At 34.8% G+C, this 24,062-nt stretch overlaps 3 protein-coding genes across 4 annotated transcripts; 2 read left to right on the top strand and 1 right to left on the bottom strand.

Moving 5' to 3' along the window:
• Positions 1-1,920: 1,920 nt before the first annotated feature.
• LOC140986760 (uncharacterized) lies at positions 1,921-6,199 on the bottom strand. Its single transcript, XM_073455110.1, has 3 exons — positions 5,813-6,199; positions 5,194-5,274; positions 1,921-2,582 (listed from the first exon to the last, which is right to left on the bottom strand). Exons 1-3 carry the CDS (start codon positions 5,969-5,971, stop codon positions 2,184-2,186), a joined length of 639 nt encoding a protein of 212 aa, XP_073311211.1. The 5' UTR covers positions 5,972-6,199; the 3' UTR covers positions 1,921-2,183.
• Positions 6,200-9,377: 3,178 nt separating this feature from the next.
• LOC140986983 (UDP-rhamnose/UDP-galactose transporter 6-like) lies at positions 9,378-12,629 on the top strand. Of its 2 annotated transcripts, none has more exons than XM_073455405.1 (6): positions 9,378-9,586; positions 10,422-10,649; positions 10,864-11,048; positions 11,135-11,335; positions 11,752-11,913; positions 12,017-12,629. In XM_073455405.1, exons 2-6 carry the CDS (start codon positions 10,493-10,495, stop codon positions 12,341-12,343), a joined length of 1,032 nt encoding a protein of 343 aa, XP_073311506.1. In that variant the 5' UTR covers positions 9,378-9,586; positions 10,422-10,492; the 3' UTR covers positions 12,344-12,629. The 2 variants fall into 2 exon arrangements, with proteins under 2 accessions (XP_073311506.1, XP_073311505.1); XM_073455404.1 differs by having other exon boundaries at positions 9,400-9,675.
• Positions 12,630-17,624: 4,995 nt separating this feature from the next.
• On the top strand, positions 17,625-21,661 carry LOC140986248 (brassinosteroid LRR receptor kinase-like). Its single transcript, XM_073454354.1, has 2 exons — positions 17,625-17,907; positions 17,980-21,661. Exons 1-2 carry the CDS (start codon positions 17,819-17,821, stop codon positions 21,473-21,475), a joined length of 3,585 nt encoding a protein of 1,194 aa, XP_073310455.1. The 5' UTR covers positions 17,625-17,818; the 3' UTR covers positions 21,476-21,661.
• The last annotated feature ends 2,401 nt before the right edge of the window (positions 21,662-24,062 follow it).

Genomic DNA, 24,062 nt, shown 5'->3' with positions numbered 1-24,062 from the left:
ATATTAGTAAATTCCATACCCAAAGAGGAGATATTTGTGTGATTTTCAATGGTGATTTCATTCACTTCAACTAAAGTTTTATTGACCCGAAGTCGAGTATTTGATGATTTTTTTTTTTGGGTTTTTTCAAAAAAAGGTACACTAATTTTTTTTTTTTGCTTTCCAAAACCGAAAGGACCACAAAATTAATGTAGAAAATAACCCTATTTGCCTGCTTTTAAAAACGGTGCATTGTAGTCCTATAATTCTGTGCGTTGAAAGCCCATTGGACCGTTGTAGGTCCATAAATATTTGTGACCTAATCTTAATTGGACCCACAGCATATATCCACATTTAACACAAATAGACTAATACCTACCTTGGTGGCTCACCCACTCACTTTCACATTCAACATCCTTATTATTATTATTAGTGCACCCAACCCACGCACATTGGTGCTTGTGTATAGAGGTTTTGTCTAATTAATTTGATTTATATTATAAATTTTGTATCGTAATTGTAGTAATTAGTGAAGTGCTATATTGCAATTTGAGATGAGTAATAGTGAAAATAAATTACAACGACAATTTTGAGAAAAATTCTTGGTATAATGGAAATTTCAGAAGAATATATTGGTTTTCTTGATGGTGGACTATTTTGCCTTTATTTGACAATTTTTTCATCTATAATATAGATTATGTAGACTATGATAATACTAATGCTAATTGTAATTATATCTAACCAGGTGAAAATATAGTCATATCTAACCACTATGTCTAACTAAGTGCCTTTCAGTATAAGCTACACCAAAAGTGATACTTCCGGTATGTTTTAATACAAGAAGATCCATTAAGATCAAAATTCAAATAAAAATATTGTGGAATTCATCATAGAATCAATTGATCGTCTTGTGTTAAAACATATGAAGTATAACACTTTTAACGTAGTATAGACTCATATAAATTTATATATTTCTGGACATTATATCATATATGATATCAAAGTTTCAAGTAATTTATCATTACGAGCGAACCAATTATCCAAATGTCATTGTAGGTTGCTCAACTCGATATAAGACAGAGTAGCTTGCCATCTGAATCATCATTTTCTTCATCACTCACACCCTATTATATCATGCAATTTTATATATTTAATACAAATTGCGATCTACATTAATTCCCATTACGGGGCAGCCGTATCTTGACAAAAGATTTTGAGTCTTCTAATCAAAGTCACACTCATGCCCCGTGCAATTCTGCATTATGTGTAGTTAAATACATATGGTCCATATAGCATCTTCGTTGTATAAAATGCATTGAATTGCGCTTCTTCTCTTCGTAGAGCGAGCTAGCTTTGAGCATGGAAAAGAATAAATCTTTTCCTTACTACTCGCCCTCGTTCGTCTACGAAGATCATGTTAAATCATATAGCTTCAACGGTCCGGTGAACGATCCAGAGGTCAAGAGGAGGAGGAGAGTGGCGGAATACAACATGTATGGTGTAGAAGGTAAACTCAAATCATCGTTGAAGAGTAGTTTTAAGTGGATCAAGAATAAATTTACGGACCAGTACTATATATGATCATTGATGTAATTTACGCCCAATACCAAATGTAATGTTTTCGTCTTTTATTTTCCATCGTTAATGCTCAAGTAGAATGAATCGGCTGCTAAAGATAATATCATTATGTTCTTTAATTTGCTCTCACATATTTATTTATGTTAGCAATTTCTCGAGTTCGTCTTACGTAGGAAATTTAAGATGGGACATAAGTAACAAGCACAGCCTTAGATCGATAATGCCTCAGGATCTGAGGCACGATCTGATATAATTTTGAACAATTTTGGGCGTTGGCAGCTTAGTCACATGTACTTGCATGCACCTGTTTAATTGGGAAAAAGAAGAAACAAAAACAAAACGAAACGAAACGAAACACACCAGTATACATAAACATCAAGAATAACATATCGATCAAGTAAGATACAGAGTGAAGTTTCTTACATGGAGAATAATACTGACTAATGAGAAACAATAAACTTAATAGGATACAGACGATTAATATTGATATTAAAAAGAAAAAGGAACACAAATACCAATTATATTCAACAATTCATTCAGGGCCAAAACCTGCAAGCAATCTTTACTTTTTAAAGATTTGGACCAGTGATTCTCTCACCTGATAATGGAGATGGGATTTCGTCATTTCAGTAAGAAGAATCATGGCCAGGGCTATCAGCATGCATGTCCATTAAAGAGTCGTTGGAACTCTGGGGATGGGGATTTGGCTCTCTGGATTGGTTACAGCCGATTTCATTATTCCGTATAGCAGCATTATTCGCATTATGACCACCATGTGTAAAGTGATATTGCTGCAGATTCCTCCGAGCAGGACTAGATAGTGCATTTGAGAAGATACTGTTCTTACTTTGGTCGGAGTTCCCTAAACGCATGCCTTGCCCAACTGTTGCAGCCGCAAATGCATTAGAAGATACAGGAAATCCATGGTGAGCTGCGTGAATTGTAGCAGTTTGGGATGGTTGTTGGTTCTGCAATGTCAGCCTCGGGGATGGCGGAGGTTCCTCTGTCCCATAATCCAACTCGTTCTGCAAATTTATGAAATTCATAAAGAAAAAGACGAGGGGAGTTGAAAATGCCAAGACACGAGATGAATAGAATTAATGTTAGTATGAATACACTTTAAAACACTCAACTGTATCCGATATTTCCTTTCCAGAAAGGTGTTTACTACATAAAATAAGTATACTTCCATGACATGGAGTAGATCAAAAAGAAAAAAAAGAATGCTTTCCCCATCTCCATAAACAGCGTATAAGCAAATCACATGCATCCATCTCTTTCAACATATCGACAATTTAATTTTACAGAAGAAAATCCGTACTCAGGAATACGAGACGAGAGGTTTTTCTTGGATGTACTTCACACACACACACACACACACACACACACACACAATATTAGAGAAGTTCATTATATTAGTCTCATGTTACATTCCAAATAAATTATATAAAAAAATATAAATATTATACCATTTTCAGATAACTGAGGATGTTGAACAATTTGATAAACTAAAAAAATATGATGTGATTAGATATTTATCTTTAATTAATTCATAATTTCTAGTGTAATGATTGTATTATTCATGTTTTAGAATAAGATTGATCAAATTCTTATGCAATAATAAATGATTAAATAGAAAAATAGGATTTTTAAAAGGTTTGTTTTGTTTATAAATCTTTTAGTCTTAAATTTTGATTATCATTTTTATATAATTTTACTTTATATAATTCGGACTATACTTTTTGTTTTTGAGGACACTTATTGTTATTGTGTTATTAAAAAAATTTATTAATTAAATATTTATATATAATATATTAGTATTTGTATTTTAAGTTCCCACTAAGTCATTATTTCCTTTTGTTAAAAACCACAAAACGCCCAAAAACGGCCGACATCGTTCAACCGCGCCCCCTCAAGTTTTACATAAAAAACCACAACTAACAAAAAATTATTAACTGAACCGCACATGACAATTCGGCGAAAAAACGCCCAAACCGCACGATCACCCCTAACTGCTGGTGTTTGAACAAAAAATGTAAGGAGTACAAGAAATGGGAGAACAAGATGGTTCGAGCAGGAAAGAAAAAGAACAAGAATATACAGTCACTACACTCAAAGATATCGAGTGAAGAAGTCACATACTGCCAAGAATGTATACGACCTGGGTTCCTCACATGGGTTTACTGGTATTGTTAGACAAAGTTCATCAACGTATCAAGTGAAAAAAACAAGCACACATAAAGGTAATCTGCTTAGTTAAATCACAGCTTAAACAAATCAGAGGATCCGCATTACTACAGTTCGAGCAGAAATCTTCCTTAATTCCCACGAAAACAATTCCCACAAACCCACAGTAACTTTTTTTCCTAACAAGATTATAAAAAATATTCAAAAACCTCTAGTGCCCCAGAGTAGGTCTTGTAAAGATCCAAATCCAAATAAGCCACAGACCTCACAACATCGAGAGAAATTGAACCAAGCGGACTGAAAACTGGAGTAAACATAGAAAAACAAAAGCACCAATGCAGAACTCTCTTGTGGAATGTCTTTCATATCTCATACATGTTTTACGTTTCAAAATTCAAACGTTATAGATGTTGATGAGTCATGCTAATTTTTATCGTTAAGAATTTTGGTTTCACAAGATTTAACAAGTATGGGAAACTACAGCAGCTGGAACATCATCATCGACCATCAAGCGGACTATCTCATCATAAGTTCGGATATGTTTTACATAGAAAAAAACTTGATATAGAGCCAAAGGCATAGAGAACTCATTCAATATTGCATCCCACAGTAGTAGGACTTATTACAGATTGACGGTGCGAGGATAAAGCTGATCAAACAATATGCTCCATACTCCATAGCATTGTAGATTATAAGATTTAACCGCATCGTCTATAATTTTCTTTTACCTAATTGCATGTTGAGGCTAGTTCCCAGACACAATGAAACACTGCCGAAAAAACCCTACCCCTCCACATGAATTCTTCACTCCAAATTAACTAACGATATATATATAGCTGAAATATTCTACAACTTCTACACTTATCGTGGGAAGTTTTGAACAGTTGGCAAAAACTTAAAACAATAACAGCTAGTCTTTCTAGGTTGGACAAATCAAATATGAAAGTTGAAATTACAGATATTAACATCGACATCAGTGAAAGTGAAATCAGACTTTAGGATGTGCTCCTAAATCCTAAGGAACAACAAAGTTTATTCGATTAAACTACTCCTTTAACTTATATATATTAAATGGTAATCATATCAAATGGTTTAGTTGGTGCAAAGATGGTCACAGTTAAAAATGATTTCATGAAGGAAATAGCATGATATGAATAGCCCTCAGGCAGAACAAAGTCCTCAGGCATCTAATTGGAGCATAAATAAATAAACTTAAAACTGCAGGCAGACTAGGAAAAAGTTTCCCAATCACATTATGTATCATATCAATGAACCAAAAAGAGAACAAACAGAGCAGTTGATGTCTCCTGCAGTTTTGATTAACACAAACAGAAACACACAATAACTTTTTAAAACCCCCACCAAAAACCAACATATTAGATGCAAAGTACAAGAAAGCTGCAAAAAGAACTAAATTAATATGTAAACAAATTGAGAAAAGAAAAATACCTGCATATATGCAAGTATGTCACCAGTCATCACCCTCACCCCATCTTGTTGTTGTCTCAAAATCCAATCATAAAGTTTTCCCTACGGTCAAAAGAATATGATGAGTAGCAACAAGTCAACAATCATTTATTTGTTTTAAAATCCCTAAATCTTTAAACAAACATATTCATCAGCTTCAAGGCATTCTTCCCATATTATGCAACATACACGAAATACTTCAAAGTTTCATCGAAGGAATGCATTGAAATAGTCGTCTGAAGTTCAATCTTTTGAACATCAGGTGCATTAAAGTATTACATGATTAACCCTATCATGTGATCATTAAAAATTTACAATCTTTACAACCACAGGCATTCATCGTCATCATGAGCAAACGAAGACAAATTTAGGGAATTAAAAACACCAATAATCAATTTAATACGCAAGCTATTGCTTACTTATCTCTAACCGTACCCAATCGAGAAAAACAAAGATAATGAGCAATTTACAAGCCGATTATCCAAAAAAAAAAAAAAAAAACTCAACAAACGAAAATCCCCTCCGGATAAACGGAAACCGATCAACAATCGATAGCTATTAAACTTTAAAAAATGAACAGAAGGGGCAAACATCAACATACCAACGCATGACGTTCACCGGCCTGAAACGACAGTCTCTGTTGGTGCATAGCCTGGGTATACAGCTGCGAAAGAAAGCTAGCTGAGCTACAAAAGGTGGAATACATGCTCCGATCCACTTCATCTAGCCTCGTCGCATCGGATTTCCTCTTCTTTGCCATTAGGAAATTAATAAATAATAAAAACTGGGCAACCCTAATTATTCTCTTCCCCCCCTTGATTTAATTCTTCAGAGCTGGGGAAAAGCAAACGAGGATTTATCCAATGGGAGAGAAGAAAACTGATATGGGAATAGAGGTGGATTGTTAGGGTTGCGCTTTTAGACTTCCACGTGGCATTACTGGTGGGAACATGTTTTCATCATCTACGGAACAAGGCTACAGAGTCCATTGTTTTATACTTCACCTTTCAACTATGGCAAAACAAGGTCATAAACTAGTTGAACCGATTTATAATTTCTTTGGCTCGACTCAGATATACGATTCTTATATAATACATTGTTGGATAAAATTACACTTAAACTGACCAAATGACTCGAGACCTCTTTGATGAGAAACTCGCTCGAGGTCAAGATCATCATGAATCAATAAGATAAAGTAATATTTGTAATGGAAGAAATCAATATACCAAATATTAGAAAACAGAAAAGAAAGAAGAAATCATTTGAGATTTGAATTTCATAGTTCCTTGTTCATACATTTTCAAACTATATGTTGAGCATATATTCACGAATATAGCAAATTATGTTTTACCACGTTTCTAACGATTATGTCTCACTCTCGTAACGATTTCATCGTAAGAATATTATAACAAAATCTTATCGATAGATATTGGATCTAGTTTAATGGGCCAGTTTATTTTAGTTTACATGACTCAAATCCATGTAAAATGGGAATACGTGTGATGACTCCAAATTTAGGCCTGGTCGGACTCGAGTCTAACCTGTCCTCCCTTTGACAAGTCCCATTTGAATTCTAGATCAAGCAAACTCGAACAGAAAATAGTTTTTATTCTTCAAATTTCAAACCATTTCCTTTGTACGTTTCTTGGGAATATTCTCTTCCGTGCGTAAATTTCGTGCCACATTATCAAAAAAAGTATATTATAAAAAGTATATCGTTATGAAATAAACCTAAATAATAATAAAAAAAAGGGATCAGGCTTACCCCGTCAAGAACTATATATATATATAGGAGAATGTGAATTATATATAAATTAGGATTAGTGTGGGAAAATATAATAATTTGCTTGGTGCTTGTACTGTATAGGTGGGGTTACTGTATTATCTTTGCGTACGTCTGCCCATTATGCATGAAAAAGTATGTGGAAATGAAGGTTAAGGACAGTGCATATGCCGTATGATCAAGGCCACCCACATGTCTGGTTTTGTGTGCTGAATCTATATATTCACCTAGACACTTGGCAGTGAAAGCCTGGGTTAAATGTGCTATACACCTGCCATTTGCTATACACATATTATTTTATATCATTAAAAGGTGTAAATGAATCGAATCGAATATGACAAAAATTTGAATGTCCGAATTCGGCTCGAATTAGGTCTATTCGAGTTCGAAGCTCAAAAATTTTAATTTTTTTTACTCGAATTCAGTTTGAATTAAAGTTCGAATTCGACTCGAAATATTCGAACATGTTATCGAACTATTTGAATTATTGTTCGAAAATATGTATTCGAATGACTCAAAATTTAATTTTTTTAACATATAATTATATTATATTATATTAATGAAAATAAAGCTTGCGAGCGACTAGCAAAATATTAAACAAAATAATATGTACTCGAGTTTGGCTCGAATTTAATAAACTCGAATACGAATTAAATATTTTTAAGTCGATTCGATTCGTTTATATCCCTATAACAATTTAGTACATTTGTTAAAGCGAAGTTATGATAAATTGAAATTTTGAAAACTAAAACTGAAATTATTTCCAAAAAAATTATTTATTTAAATTAAAAAAATGTAACTCGATTGTATCAAGTTCCTATATTCTGAAAATTATTTTGTAAAGATTGTTTATATAATTTACTTTAAACTATTTATCCAACACTTTTTTTACCAGATTTTAATAAATCAAAGTTCTTCAGCTTGTTTTCGGTAAACTTTTGATATACTTTAGTAAACAGATTTTGGTATGGAAAATTTAAAAACGGGTTAATTAATTTTTAGATTGAAAATAACTGTGAAACTTCTTAAAATATGCGAACATTTATGATGGCTTTTTTTTTTTCTCGCAATTTTACCAAATTTTGCCTAACATAAGAGTATCCGCACGTGCAAAAACATGCACATGTGGTCCCATTTACAAGCACACACCTGATTTTTCTTTTTTCGTATTATTATTTTTTGTGCAATAATAAATAAATTTCAGCTTCAAAATATTGAATAAATAAGTTTGATATACAACCATTGCAAATGAGTGGTCCAACTACATAATTTTTTTCTTTTTAGTTACTTTCATGGTCTTGCCTCGTGGCACGACAGCACCCGTATTATTGAAATGGTTCGCCAGAAAAATCAAATCTTTTTTGATCGGGAACAGTAGACACCGAAAGGTGTAAAGTGAGTGTCTATTTTCTTTTGAGTCTATCTTCATATGCTTAGTTTTTATTTCATTTCACACCACTGATAGCAAAACATTATTTTTAAATTTGTATAAACTAAACACAATAAAAAAAAAAAAATTAGCGACAGATTTTCAAATCGTTCGGAAATTCACTGTCGCGAAACATTTGCAACAGTTTTTCAAAAATCGTAGCAAATTAACGACGGTTTATATAATCAATTAGCGATGGTTTTTGAAAAAATGATCGCTCATTAGCGACGATTTTTGATCCAAACCAGTGATGGTTTAGAGCAAAAGTGTCGCTAATTTGCGACGGTTTGGACCAAAAATCGTAGCTAATTCTATTAATTTTTTTTTATAAAAAATTGCAAATATTATAAACCATTCGATAATTAATATGACAAAATCGTCGCTAAATAGCGACGGTTTTTTAAACCGTCGTTGATCTAGATGAGCGACGGTTTTGTCAGAACCGTCGCTAATTTTTATATATATAATTTTTGTAGTGAAATGTTATGATATATTCAAACTTTATCACAATAACTCAAAAAATAACTATTTGAGATTTGAAATTTACTGTGAAGTGAATTTGTCCAAACAAATCAATGAAGTTGTTATTATGAATTTAAAATATTCACTTCAAATCCATCTATTCAAATGTAAATTAAAACTTATTGCAAGAATGCAGACATTAAAACAACTATTGCATAGTACCTATATGATATATATTATAAAGTAATAGAGATTATATTTGATGTATTCAATTCAGCTTTCAGAATGAACCCTAATTAAATTAAAAACTTAGGTAAATGACTAGTAGTTTGATTTTTATATTTCCACATGTTGACATTCTATAAATTTTTATAGCTTTTATATGATTATTACTTATAGTTATTATTATTTATTTATTAATCATATAAAAAAAACATTTTAAAATCGATTTTTGACAATATGCACAAGCCACAGTTCATTAATATAAAAGATGGGAAGTCGCCTTGCATCAAACCAAGGTACTCTGACTTCCAAACGGCAACACGTTTTCAAAAACCGAAACTGGGAAGCAGCGCGTTTCATTGAGATTTGTCAACGTTTGTTTTGTTTTGTGCAACACTCAAAGGTCACATTCCTCCAGATTTGTCCTCGAACAACACATCATCAATCCGTCAAATTCAGAGGCTGGCAGTTGCAACAAAGTAATCGTTCTCTCTTTCCTCTCAATTCAGTCTCCTCTCGCACTTTTAGTTGCGGAGAGTACAACACTCGCGGCAAAGCTGCAGATCAAGTGATAACCGTTCTGAATTTGCTTTTTTTTTTTGTTGCTTAATTTTAGAATCGATTGTGATTTTGCTGATTTGCTGTTTGATTTGGCTCTTGGATATTTGTTTATGAAACTCGATGATTTTCAAATGCGGCGATGTTTGAGTTGGTTGTTTGGTTTATATGTTTATTTGAGAAAATTATCCCGTTCAGTTCAAGTGGCGGTAAGTACTAATTGGAGTGAGCTCGTGAAGATATTTCTTGATGGCAACTTCTGTTTTTTACTTACTTGATGAGTCCTGTGGGATTCTTGCAGTAACAGTTATAGTTGTTACTTCTAGAGTTGAATTGGTCGTATTTGATGAAATATCTTTGGTGAGTGTGCTTGAATAATGTGAAAATTTGAGTTTACCAATTGGATGGTTCCGGTCGGATGACAGATCTTGTTTTGAAAAAGAATCGATTGAACCGAATTGGTTTTCTTGATTATAAATCTCTGTGCCCAGAGGGTGTGTCTGTGTGGCAATTGTATTGTTACTGCTCAAGATTTTCAAGTTTGAACATGACAAAGTGGACTCGTGTCTCGATATGTTTTTAACTTCATATCCTTCTTCAAAAATCAAGATGTATTTCACATTATACTTTCCATATTTGCTGGTCAATTTCATTTCACTTTATATCTAACATCTACTCATTTTCTTGGTTTATTCTTGACCTTCTGTTATTATTTGTTTCTTAAACTCCGATAACACCTTGAGGCTTGTTTTGCAGTGACGTGCATGTAAAGTTTTGATATGAGCAAAAAGTATTCCCTTCCCTGGAGCTGACATATTTAGAAATATATGGACCTTTTGAAGCAGTTCAAGAAAATGTCTTCCGGAAGCAAGGATGACCGCAAAGTGGCTCTTGATGCATCTGCTTGGATGTTCAACATAGTTACTTCTGTTGGAATTATAATGGTCAATAAAGCTTTGATGGCTACATATGGTTTTACTTTTGGTATGTTAGTAATGCCTATCCATGGATCGATCCCCAATCGTCAATTATGTTATTACTTTTGTTGATTAGTCTATCCTTTACCCACCCATCCAGAACTTATATCGCATTACATGTTATATTTCATATGACGTTAGGCACGGATTAACTTGCAGCCCACCACTAAAGCGTAATGATTGATATAGTTTCTAAGTATGATTAATTTTTTGTTTTTCAGCTACAACTTTAACTGGCCTACATTTTGCTGCGACTACCTTGATGACTCTTATACTTAAGAGGCTTGGCTACATTGGGAGTTCTGCTCTTCCGGTGTCTGATCTCCTGAAATTTGTTGTATGTGCAAATTTCTCTATTGTTGGAATGAATGTGAGTTTGATGTGGAACTCAGTCGGATTCTATCAGGTTAGTACCGCAGTTCATTCAGAGTTTTCTGCCAATGCAAATGTCCTTGACTACCAAATGTTCTGCCCTAATTTTTTATGTGCCAGATCGCAAAACTCAGCATGATCCCTGTGTCATGTTTTCTTGAAGTTGTATTGGACAATGTGCACTACTCAAGGGACACCAAGCTTAGCATTTTAGTTGTTCTATTGGGTGTTTCCATATGCACTGTTACTGATGTTAGTGTGAATGCCAAGGGGATTATTGCTGCATTTATTGCGGTTTGGAGCACTTCGTTGCAGCAGTATGTAAGTCTTCTCTCCATCTATGGCTCCATTAGATGATATTGATCATGAAACCTTGTGGCTCAACGCTATTGGGGCGATCTGCGAATTAATTGTGTTCTGAGTTCGGGTGGGTGGGCATAGACATAGTCAGTCCAAGGAGAAAATTTTAAATTTTATATTTCAGTCCGGGAGTGACTTTCTTGGTTTCAGTCCTACTGCTTATATCCAAACTGTAAGGATGGTTTGGGAGTAATCATTAAATACTAGTGTATTACGGGCTTGTTTATGTTAATCACTGCTTTTAAACATGAATTTTGAATCGTCTTTGATAGCTCATTGTAGGATATATTAGTTGCTTTACTGTTGGATTGACTTCTAGTCTTTCTGCAAATGACTGCGGTGCTGATTCGGTTCTTTCTTTTTTCACACATCTGCAGTATGTCCATTTTCTACAAAGGAAGTATGAAATTGGTTCTTTCGATTTATTAGGGCATACTGCTCCACCTCAAGCAGCATCATTGCTTTTAGTAGGGCCCTTGATGGATTACTGGTTGACAAACCTGAGGATTGATGCCTATCACTATACCTTAACATCAACGGTAAATATTACAAGGAGAATATGATCAATGATTATGATGGCAATAATGCCTATATTTTGTTTGTAGCTATTTTACCGAGTCCTTTGGGTTGACGTCTTTGCAGATGTTTGTAACATTGTCCTGTGCGATAGCAATAGGAACCAATCTGAGCCAATTCATCTGCATAGGAAGATTCACAGCTGTGACATTTCAAGTGTTGGGCCATATGAAGACCATTCTCGTACTGATCTTAGGATTTGTTTTCTTTGGAAAAGAGGGACTTAATCTACATGTGGTTGTGGGGATGATGGTTGCTGTTGTGGGAATGATCTGGTATGGTCGTACTTCCTCTCAACCTGGAGGCAAAGAATGGAACCAATCTCCTCCTGTTGATACATTGGAAGAAGAAATCGGACTCGTAAAATATAGTGGGGTTGATGAGAAGATCTAGTGACAATCCCAAAATAATGCTAGGTGGTGTTTAAGCTGTTGGGTGAAATCTCTTAGTACAAAAGTGTTTCATTTTACTTACAGCACCACAATATTGGTGTTTCATAAGACCATACAACAGTTGCAATTACCTCTAGAATTTGCCTATCGATATAGTTGCATAGATCATTTCAGCCATTTGGCAGGTAAAACTTTCGGTTCTTATGCTCTTATCAAAGCAGGCCTGGATCTCCCCCTCTTTGCAAATTTTTTTAGTTAATTTTAGCTATCACATTATTTACTTTACCGACTTCACATTTGCACCGTGCCTCACTGATCGACTGGATTTCTTTTTTGGTAATATTATTCTAATGAGAAATGATGGGCACAAGGAGAGGGGTGACGGGCTGACTGCTAGGGTCCCCTTTTCCCCTAAATTTCTATGGACGCATTTATTTTTCCTTGGCTCCTAGACATCTTAGCTTCTGACTCCAATACTCTAGTTAACGTTTGCAAAAGAGTTGTGGTCCTCAGGTGAACACTGGATGGTGGATGAATGATGAGCCTAGCTCGTGCAACGACCGAGTCGGTTATTAATGCTGAACGCAATACAATTTCATGATGCCTGTTGCACATCTACAGGTTCCATAAATTGCAACTCATAATTATCTAGTCACAGCACGAGTTCGGCGTAAAATCGCTATTGAGCTTCCAAGTTGTCGCAGTTGTAGATTTTAGCTTCTTAATCTTTTAATCATCATGATGATACCTTGATCTTCCCTAGAAGGATATGATAAATATGATTCTCTGGTGGATGAACTTGCCGTCCTAGAGATATAGACGAGCCATCATAATCAATTCACAGGGTGGGCATATAATATCTGTAACACGCAATTAGTTTTCTTATCAGGCTTAATAGAAGCTAGTTAGAGCCCATTAAAATTTAAGAGGCCTTGGAATATTTGAACTCCAGTACGTATCAATTACCAAAATTATCCAGTGATTAATTAATTAGTTGGAGGCATTTAAATCACATTGACCAATGGTCTTTTGTGTTACTCTATACACACACTTCAACTATTTATTTCAAAATTATTCAGTGATATATCTTCATATTGAGTTTTTTTGCATTTACCTCCCATACATTTAGTCAAATATTTGACGCTTACCATCTTATTAAGTGCAAAAAGTATGATATGCAAGAAAATAAGGTATGAACACAAAAAAGCCTTCAAAATTCCACAATTTTATGCTTTCAAAACATTTTCACTTATTCATCCCAATTTTTAACAGAAACACATCTTTGAAAACCAACATAAATCAGAAGTCCATTTATTATAATTCATGGCCAAAAATGTCATCTTAATGGAAGAATGAAAACCGGGAGTGAGACGTGAAAAACTGAGCTTTTTCTTGCTGGAAATTTACGTAGAATATGTTTCATGAAGATTTCTCTATAGAACTTTAGGTGCCGATTCTAATGAGATTTATATAGATATCAAATCCAGGTATTAATCTATCCCATTCAGATTAATTATCTCATATAATTACTATTATTGAGCGTCGTTATTTCTGTTTTTTTTTTCTTGAGATGTTTGGCTTCCCTTTTATTTGAGCATTTTTCAAAACCTTCAAAAATATTTATAAAAATTAAGAGAAATTGTAGAATATAATAAGTTTTTTAATGATTAAATGTCAAATTATAACTTTTAAACCATTATCAAAAAACAAAAAAAAACATGTCAATCATGCTTCTAACTTTTGGTTAAAAATTATAAAAGCTATAATAGAAACGCACGTTCACAAACATATCAAAGTTCTTCCACCCAACTAAAATCTAAAAAATACTTTCTTGAAACTCCTCCGAACAATCCTTCAATCTTTGACCTACTTGATCACTTGATTTTCCCAAAAAAACCAGAAAGATGAGATTCGATTGTGCACCACGCGGTATAACATAGATGGACACGTATTCATAATTTTCTATAATATTCGAAAACATGACAATGGCAAGATAAGATTTTTTTCTATTGAAGAATTCATTCTATTCATTATATAACCCGCAAATCATACAAGCTGAAATTTAATATCTTTTCAATTATTGGTCAAGAACTACATTATTTTGGTTGAACATCTCTTTCAATTAATTGCGCGAATGAAAAAACAAAAGCTTATTTTTTACGGTGAAAACTCTTGAATTTATTGAAAAAGAGAAATGTCTTTGATTACAAGATCAATCAACCAAAACGAAAAATTTTCACACTCTCAAACAAAAGGAGAATGAGACGAACAAGTCAAAGAGGTAATGACGTGATCAACACAATTCGCAGAACGCCGAGCATGACTATGAGAGGGACTTCCTTGAGGAGCCAGAAGTCGTCTGATATCTAGTGCTAGAGCCCCGACATAACTGAGGTTCTCTTCTACCCCCAAAACTGCTTGCACGACGAGAAGAGAGTCCGATGAGATATGATGAAGTTGGAGATTATGTGTACTAGAAATGTTGATCCTTTTTAATATAGCGAGAAGCTCAGCATACAAGACAGAGGAGGGCTTCTCAATTTTGTTTCCAAAAACTAGTACCGGTTGTCCCTCATGATTACGGATTACACCGCCAATTGAAAATCTATGAGTGTGCTCATTATAACATGCGTCAACATCCATCCGGAGAGAGTGCATAGGCGGAGCCATCCACGATGTCGGAGCACACAATGGGTCACTGGCAGGAGAAATCCTCAAAGCTCAACGATCTTCTTGGAAGTCTTGTAAAAAACTCTCACACCACTCTATATTGATAGTGGAATGATAGTATCCGTGGATGTGAGTGATCCTAAGTCTCTCACTCCAAAATTTTAATTAATCATTCTTTAATTATATTAAATTTAACTAAATGAAGCAGTAAAAGCTAAAAGTAAAATAAATGAATGCTCCACAAAAATGAACATCAACAAGTTGTCCTCGAATTACATTTTTCCGGGACCGTACATAAAAAATTTACATCCTCGAAAAATATCAATATCAGATGTATTTTCGTCGTTTAAACCAATAATTATCAAAATAAAATATATTTATTTGAAATATAAATTCTTGCAGTGCTTGTAATCCTCAACAACCCTACTCCACATATTCACATTAAAGACATCAATAAATTGAGAATTTGGGACTTTAATATTGTAAAATGTAGATGAGCCAGATTGCAATAATAATGGTAAATAAAAAATGTTATTGGCATTAAATTATGTGCATGATCGTGTGAAGACAATCAAATAATCATCCAATGAAATCTTGACATTCATTAAAAGTGGATAGTGATCGTGCCAATCCATGCATCTCCGTACTTTGAGCCCTTTCCTACTACACTAATTAGTTATCCATTTGCTTATCTTTGTACTTTATTCCATTTTCCAAGTAATAATAATGAAACGAAATTTCAGAAGAAATATCATATAAAAATATAAATTCTTAGGATCAAACTTTTGTCACTATATTAAAAAATATATATAATTATTAATCAAAATACAACTTTATTTATGATAACGTAGAGTGTACTTGTTTGGGAACTAATGGGTCTGCTTGCCGAGGATGTTTATGTCCATCTGTTGGTACGATATTATATTCTTTATAGATCAGTCTTACCTTTTTTTTTTATCATTGGCTTTGTTTCCAACAACGATAATATTACTCGTTAAGATTGGCATAATGAATCTTAACGAGTTCGATGAGGTGTGTGTCTATTTGTTGGTGCAATTTCATATCCCAACAGAGACAATATTACTTGTTAAGACTGACGTCACTCTTTTATGGTCTACTTAAGTAACCAGATCAAGCAACACAATGTCAACAACTTAACGAGAACTTCTCAAGAGATCACTCATCTCATTATTACTTTAATTCATGCACGCTTAATCCAAAATTCCATCAAGAAGTATAAAAATGCTTATTGTGAAACTTGAACACATAACTTAGATCTCAAACCAATTGTTAGGGTAAATAACTTACCACTATGCCAAAAACTATAACTGTTAATCAAGACGCAACTTTATTTTCTTATACTCGTAGTAGCACAAAGTGCACCTACTTGGGTGATAACGGGTCGGACTATTAGGCCCATGAGTTCGGGGAGGTGCATGTCCATATGCTGGTGTTTTCTTATATCTCATAAATATCTGTCTTGTCATTTCCATACTGTCGGTCCTGTACCTAACAGAGACAATATTACCCGTTTCGATCTGACATCATTCTTTTACGATCTACATAGACAACCAGATTAAGCGGCACAACGTTACCAACTCGATGCATGAAAATTTCACAGGAAGTCGCTTATCTCAATAGTACTCTCACTAATACACGCTTAACTCAACATAAATATTTGCTCTTAAGTTGAGCTACAAAGTTTTTAGTCGATCAAAATTCTATTTTTTTTCTAATGTAAGGAGTGATAGCGATCATTAAAAAATCAATTCTTAAATTTTCACTTAAAATGGCAATTGTTGGTGTTTCTCAACCCTTATTTTGCTTGTGTTTTTATTACATTTAATTAAAATCTCAAAGCTAGTCTCATACTAATTATGATTATTCTTATTCAAAAGTGATTATGATATTTTGATAAATAAATGAAAACTCTTCTTGACATGTTTAGCATCAATATTTTATTTAATCCAAAATTACTATTTAAATAAAGAAAAATATTTGTTCTCTAATAAGAATATTTTTGTTAAAAAATAGTAACTAAATAACTTATTTATAAACATTCAACCTTGAAAATAATTCAGCTTTTTTACTTTTATCAAAACATCACACATTCCTCATTTTTCCAGTTTTTTTATAATCTCTAAATCTAATCAATTTTATTAAAAAAAATATAATTTTTTGCAAACATTTGTTTTATCTCACTCGAGCTTGACTACGTTGTACACCCTCAATTCACCTATGATTATAATTTCCTCAGCATAGAAGATACTTACGGACATACATGTAATATTGTGGATAGATTTAATACATATTTCATTAATTACGTTTTCATTTCGGAAATTTGATTACGGGTATGAGTAATATGAAATTTTAAAATAAGATGTGATATATTATATATTTTGTGCAGAGATAAAAATTAGTCACATGGGCATGTGACGAAACAGCTGTGTTCACCCCACATTCAACACCCCCTGCTGCCAACTCTTTCCCAAATAATTCAACAAGAGAATAGTAGAATACACACACACACACACGCACACACACACATATATATATATATACGATTTTATATATGTATGTACAGTATATATATACGATTTTATCAATGTATGTACATTATTTATTTTAATTGTTTATAATTTATTTACTCCATCTCTTCACTGCTAATGCCATTTAGCTTTGGATCGATCCCTCCCTCTCCCTCTACTTCGTGTCTATAATATCTCCTCTCTAAAATGGAAGCAAAAGAGCCGCGGCTTCTGAAGAAGCACATGCAAACAATATAATTTCTACGTTAAGTTTGAGCATGAAAGACCACGACCACCTCGTCAGCTCCAAATGTTTCTTCTTCATTTTTTTGTGTCATCACCAGAGTCTGCAGCAGAAAATCTTGATGTGTGTATTCTTTTTCTTTATGTTTCTTCTCCCATCTTCGCTGGTTTTTTCAGCTTCAAATGAACTTAACAGGGACTCTCGCCAGCTAATTTCCTTCAAGAATTCACTCATTGACATCACCCAACTTCAATCTTGGCAGCCCACCATTTCTCCCTGCAGTTTCATTGGTGTTTCTTGTAAAGATTCAAGGGTTTCATCCGTAGACCTTTCTAATTCTCACCTCAGTGCTGATTTCTCCTCGGTTGCGAGTTTTTTGTTAAGTATTCAGAATTTGGAGTCCCTGGTTCTGAAGAATGCTGGTATTTACGGTTCAATCTCTTCTGTTTCGAGTTTTTCGTGTGGGAGCTTCTTGAGTTCGCTGGATCTAGCTGAGAATGCTATTTCCGGGAGTTTAACTGATATTTCAATTATTGGGACTTGCCGTGGATTGGTTTTTCTTAATCTTTCCAAGAATTCTTTGGACCCCCCTTTTGTGAAGGATGTTACTCAAAAAGACACTCCCTTTGCGGGGCTTTCCTCGTTACAAGTTCTTGATGTTTCTTACAATAATATTTCTGGGCAAAATGTGGTGCCTTGGCTTTTATCGGGTGGTTTTTCTGAGCTGCAGCGCCTGTCTTTGAAGGGTAACAAATTGTCAGGAGATTTACCTGTGTTGAACTCCAAGAATTTGGTCTATTTGGATCTTTCCACGAACAATCTTTCCACCTATTTCCCCTCATTTATTGACTGCTCCAACTTGCAACACCTGGACTTGTCTTCCAATAAATTCCATGGTGATGTTGAGAATTCGCTTTTAAAATGTGGGAACCTGAGTTTTCTTAACCTCAGCAGTAACCACCTCACAGGCTCGTTTCCACAGCTGCCTATGGGGAGCATACAGTATCTGTATCTCGGGGAAAATGATTTCCTGGGTACTTTTCCTCCGAGCTTATCCGATTTGTGCACAACCCTTGTGGAGTTGGATCTATCTTTTAATAATTTTACAGGTAACTTACCTGAGAGCCTTGGTGCCTGCTCTGCTACCTTGGAGCTTCTTGATATCTCCGGAAATGATTTCTTTGGTGAGATACCCATTGACACGCTCTTGGAATTGAGCAATTTGAGGACTTTGAGGATGTCTTTCAATTACTTTACGGGACCTTTACCTGAGTATTTTTCGAAGATGGTGAAATTGGAGACTTTAGATGTGAGTTCAAATAATATCTCTAGCTTGATTCCTTCTGGGCTTTGCCAAGATCGCAGGACCAGTTTGAAATGGTTTTATTTGCAAAATAATCTGCTTACTGGCTCGATACCTCAGAGTTTAAGTAATTGCTCACAGCTGGTTTCTCTTGATCTTAGTTTAAACTATTTGAATGGAACCATCCCACCGAGCTTGGGGACGTTGTCGGATCTCAAAGACGTGATCTTGTGGTTGAATCAACTCAATGGTGAAATCCCACAAGATTTTATGTACTTGCAGAGTTTAGAGAACTTGATTCTTGATTTCAATGACTTGTCTGGATCCATACCAGACAGTCTTAGCAACTGTACTAGGTTGTATTGGATTTCGTTGTCTAATAATCAGTTGAGCGGGGAAATACCAGCTTCTTTGGGCCTTTTAGGCAATCTAGCGATTCTGAAACTTGGAAACAATTCGCTAAGTGGAAATATCCCAGCTGAGTTAGGGGATTGTCGCAGCTTGATTTGGTTGGACCTTAACACTAACTTCTTGAACGGGACGATCCCTCCAGAGTTGGCCAAGCAATCTGGTAAAATTGCTGCAGGATTGCTCACAGGGAAGCAGTTTGCGTATATCAAGAATGATGGGAGCAAACAATGCCATGGAGCCGGGAATCTGCTCGAGTTTGGAGGCATTAGGCAGGAACAGTTGAGCAGGATTTCGGCCAGATATCCCTGCAGTTACAACAGAGTTTATAGTGGCACCCTTCAGCCGAATTTCAATCGCAATGGCTCGATGATATTTCTTGACCTGTCTTACAATGAACTGGAGGGAAATATTCCGAAAGAGCTGGGTTCCATGTACTACTTGTTTGTACTTAACCTAGGACACAATGATCTTTCTGGTCCAATTCCTCAGGAACTCTCCGGCTTAAAGACTGTTGCTATTCTTGACTTCTCCTACAATAGGCTGAATGGTTCCATTCCTCAGTCACTGAACAGCCTCCGCTTGGGTGAAATCGATCTGTCGAATAACAATCTGTCTGGAATGATACCGGATTCAGCTCCATTCGACACATTCCCTGATTCCCGGTTTGCAAATAATTCAGGACTTTGTGGATACCCTCTTCCCCGTTGTGGGGCGGGATTGGGTTCAGGAAATGGCCAGCATGAAAAATCTCACCATAAGCGCGCGTCCATTGCAGGAAGTGTTGCAATAGGATTGTTATTTTCCCTCTTCTGCGTTCTTGGATTGACGCTTGCTGCTATAGAAACGAAGAAGAGGACAAGGAAGCAGGAGGCAGCGATCGAGGCTTACATGGAGAACCACTCAAACTCAGCCACAGCCAACAGCATATGGAAAATCAGTGCTCGTGATGCATTAAGCATCACCCTCTCAACCTTCGAAAAGCCTCTCAAGAATCTCACTTTGGCGGATCTTCTTGAAGCCACAAATGGCTTCCATGATGACTGCCTTATAGGCGCAGGTGGATTTGGGGAAGTGTACCGAGCCCAGCTAAAGGATGGAACTATCGTGGCTATCAAGAAACTGATATATATCAGCGGCCAAGGTGATCGGGAATTCACTGCCGAAATGGAAACAATCGGGAAGATCAAGCACAGGAACCTTGTTTCCCTCCTTGGCTACTGCAAGGTTGGAGAAGAACGCCTCTTGGTCTACGAGTACATGAAATACGGAAGCCTAGAGGACGTTTTACATGACAGAAAAAAGATCGGGATCAAGCTAAATTGGGCTGCAAGGCGAAAACTCGTCATTGGATCAGCTAGGGGATTGGCTTTCCTCCATCACAGCTGCATTCCACACATCATTCATAGAGATATGAAATCAAGCAATGTCCTAGTCGATGAGAATTTTGAGGCCAGGGTGTCAGATTTCGGAATGGCAAGGCATGTGAGTGTAATGGACACTCACTTAAGTGTCAGCACATTGGCTGGAACGCCAGGATATGTACCTCCTGAATACTACCAAAGCTTTAGATGCTCGACCAAAGGGGATGTCTATAGCTACGGCGTGGTTCTACTCGAGCTGCTTACCGGTAGGAAGCCGACGGATTCAGTCGACTTTGGGGACAACAATATTGTGGGATGGATGAAACAGCAGGCTAAAGTGAAGATACGCGATGTTCTTGATCCCAGGTTGTTGAAAGAAGACCCGAGTTTAGAACTGGAGCTTTTACAATACTTGAAAGTGGCATGTTCTTGCTTGGATGATCGGCCATGGAAACGACCCACAATGATCCAAGTTATTGCTAAGTTCAAGGAAATTCTGGCTGGATCAGCGGTTGATTCATCATCGTTAGTTACAGTAAGTGATGGTACTTTTACTGAAGTTGAAGGTGTAGAAATGAGCATACGAGAAGGAAATGTATTGAGTACGCCATTGTGAAACCGGAACAAAGTTAATGAGGATTCTTTGATGAATGTCAAGAAGCATGGGATGCACTTGGGAAAAATTCTTGCGCTTGCAAATAGTACTAGTTTCTTGAAAAGAGAAAAATCTTGTTATTATATTTAACTTCTGTAACACTTTATTGTACATATACAGATTGAGTTTGAAATCTATTTGTTAAAAATCTCAAATATAATTTATTTAGCACAACTCATTTGTATGATTATGGCTATTCAATTGAGTATAGTAAGCTAAGTAGAGATGTCAATGGGTCCGGGCCCACAATGGACCCACTTCATCGGGGACGGGTTTGGGCATATTAAATGGGTCATGGGGCGGGTCTCGGGTCTAATTTTTCAGACTCATCTGGGTATGGGGCGGGTCATGGATCCTATAATACCCGCCCCATACCCTCCTCATATATGTGGATATAAATTGATATGCTCGCGAAGATGGTTGTGGGGTGAGGTGGAAGATAAATAAATCACAATTTTATTTTGTTATTGTACTTTCATTTTAATTTTGATATTATGCTTTCACTCTTTAAATTACATTTTTTTACGGTTTTAAATTACAATTTTATTTTTTCAATGTATTTTCTCTATTTAATTTTGTAGGTAATTCTTCAAGTAATTTACCAACTTGTCCTACCATTCTTGATGAAGAGGAAGATGATCATGAAGAATGTGTCTAAAATATTGCTTACTCGCTGATTTTACATTGATATGTTTAAGTTCTGATGAGTTATTTTTGGGGATGACAAGACTTTTTTTGGAGAGCTAGTAACTTTTTTTTAAATGTAATTCATTACGTCGTGAAAATACTTCGTTTGTTATTATTAAGTGTGGTCGAATACATGAATTAGTTTTCTATTGTGTTTTATTTAGAGACTTGTTTGTTTCATAATTCAGTCATGTGATAAGAAGATTACAGTTTTCATTTTAAAAAAATTCGGGTCTAACGGGTCTCGCGGGTCTACCCGACCCCATTTCGTAATTGGGGTGGGGTGGGGTGGGGTGGGTCCGAAGAATATTTAACCGGGGTGGGGCGGGTAATGGATCAAGGTTTTCTACATGGGCGGGTCTTAGGTTTAGCCATACCCACCCCATTGACATCTCTAAAGCTAAGGTCAAAGATATGGCGCATCTTTTTAGTTTTCAAGGCTTTTTTAGAAACTTAGCAAATATATATATGAGAATAAGGGCTGTTAGATTTTCTGACCTCACTATGACAGTGACAAAGTATATTATTTTCTTATATATGCGTGTGTGTTCTTCTTTCTTTCTACTCCAAAAACAAGAGTACATTTACTTTACATAAATCTTATCCTACGACTCAATTCATCACACAATTAATAAAAATTGTCAAGTATTAGCTAGTTCCCTTTTTATCTACTTGGCTGAAATTCTTTCTTTTCATCTCATTTTCTTCCATTAATTAATTCCAAATTTCTAATTTATATAAAATCTGTTAATTGTCAAAACAATGTCTCTAGCTCTACATGCATGAAAGTTACATCAAAATGCTTTGGGATTTAATTATGTTTGTAGGCCACCCCATTCATTATCCATGCTTTTGACAACTTTCATGTTCCACCCCCCTTTTTGTTTTGTTCCTCCCTGTATCTATTCTTAAGTACATGTATTATCACTCAATTATTGCAAAGGAGATTGTAGTATATTATATTTTATTTGGCCGAGGTTAGTTATTTATGTTATTGGATGATTGGATCTGCTTATTGTGATGTTAGAAAAACATTTTTGTGGTTTAAGGAAAGTTATANTGGTAACATTAATATTTTTAATTCTTCACACACACATATATAAAAAGTTTAAAATATAATCTAATAGATGTCATATTCATGAATCACTAAGTGGTCCTTAAGGTCTATTGGTTTTATGTGAGCGTGTGCACGTGCACGTGTATTCGGCACCATCCTCAAAGCAAGTGCGCTAAAAGTGTTCACGTCATGTCATTTTCAACCACAAAATCTATTTTGATGTAAATTTTACATTAAAATAGTGCAATTTTTATACCAAATACAACATCCATCTCCAACTTATTTAATTCAAATCTTACCCCAAAAAAAATATTCTTGAAATATTCTTTTTATTTTACATATATATATTAATTATTATATTTTATTTAATATATTTTTAATTATGAATAATGTTTATATTACATAATCAATATTATATTATTAATAAATTTAAATAATATTTATAGTTTTTAATATAACTATTTGTAATAAAAAAAAGAAAAAAAAATGAAAACCTCTACGCCAAATTGGCGCAAATGAAAGAGGCTACGCTATTTTGTTAAAATAGAGCAACCTCCATTGGAAGATAATGGGCTGCACTAAAATGGTGTTTTGCAATATTTTGGTACAGCGTTGGAGATGTCCTTAGAAGTTAAAAAGTTTTTTATAAATAAAATTACAAAAGTATGGTCAAATCTTTTTTATTTTATTTTATTTTATAAATTTATGTCACACATAAATATAAAAATATGATTTTAGAATGATAATAATATTTATTCATGATTTTGGCATCGTAAAACTTACTAATCATTTGGATTCAAATAA

This window comes from Primulina huaijiensis, chromosome 10, assembly GCF_012295235.1.
Source record: "Primulina huaijiensis isolate GDHJ02 chromosome 10, ASM1229523v2, whole genome shotgun sequence".
NCBI lineage: Eukaryota > Viridiplantae > Streptophyta > Magnoliopsida > Lamiales > Gesneriaceae > Primulina > Primulina huaijiensis.
Note: the sequence above shows the minus strand (reverse complement) of the source record. Positions and strands in the feature narration are given on the sequence as shown.

Excerpts from the sequence above, each read along its gene's own strand:
- LOC140986760 (XM_073455110.1), bottom strand. The coding sequence starts at position 5,971 with ATGGCAAAGAAGAGGAAATCCGATGCGACGAGGCTAGATGAAGTGGAT. Across the intron at positions 5,275-5,812 it reads CCGGTGAACGTCATGCGTTG|GGAAAACTTTATGATTGGAT; the intron begins GTATGTTGATGT and ends TTTTGACCGTAG. Across the intron at positions 2,583-5,193 it reads ACATACTTGCATATATGCAG|AACGAGTTGGATTATGGGAC; the intron begins GTATTTTTCTTT and ends ATAAATTTGCAG.
- LOC140986248 (XM_073454354.1), top strand. The coding sequence starts at position 17,819 with ATGAAAGACCACGACCACCTCGTCAGCTCCAAATGTTTCTTCTTCATT. Across the intron at positions 17,908-17,979 it reads CTGCAGCAGAAAATCTTGAT|GGACTCTCGCCAGCTAATTT; the intron begins GTGTGTATTCTT and ends TGAACTTAACAG.
- LOC140986983 (XM_073455405.1), top strand. The coding sequence starts at position 10,493 with ATGGACCTTTTGAAGCAGTTCAAGAAAATGTCTTCCGGAAGCAAGGAT. Across the intron at positions 11,049-11,134 it reads ACTCAGTCGGATTCTATCAG|ATCGCAAAACTCAGCATGAT; the intron begins GTTAGTACCGCA and ends TTTATGTGCCAG. Across the intron at positions 11,914-12,016 it reads ACTATACCTTAACATCAACG|ATGTTTGTAACATTGTCCTG; the intron begins GTAAATATTACA and ends ACGTCTTTGCAG.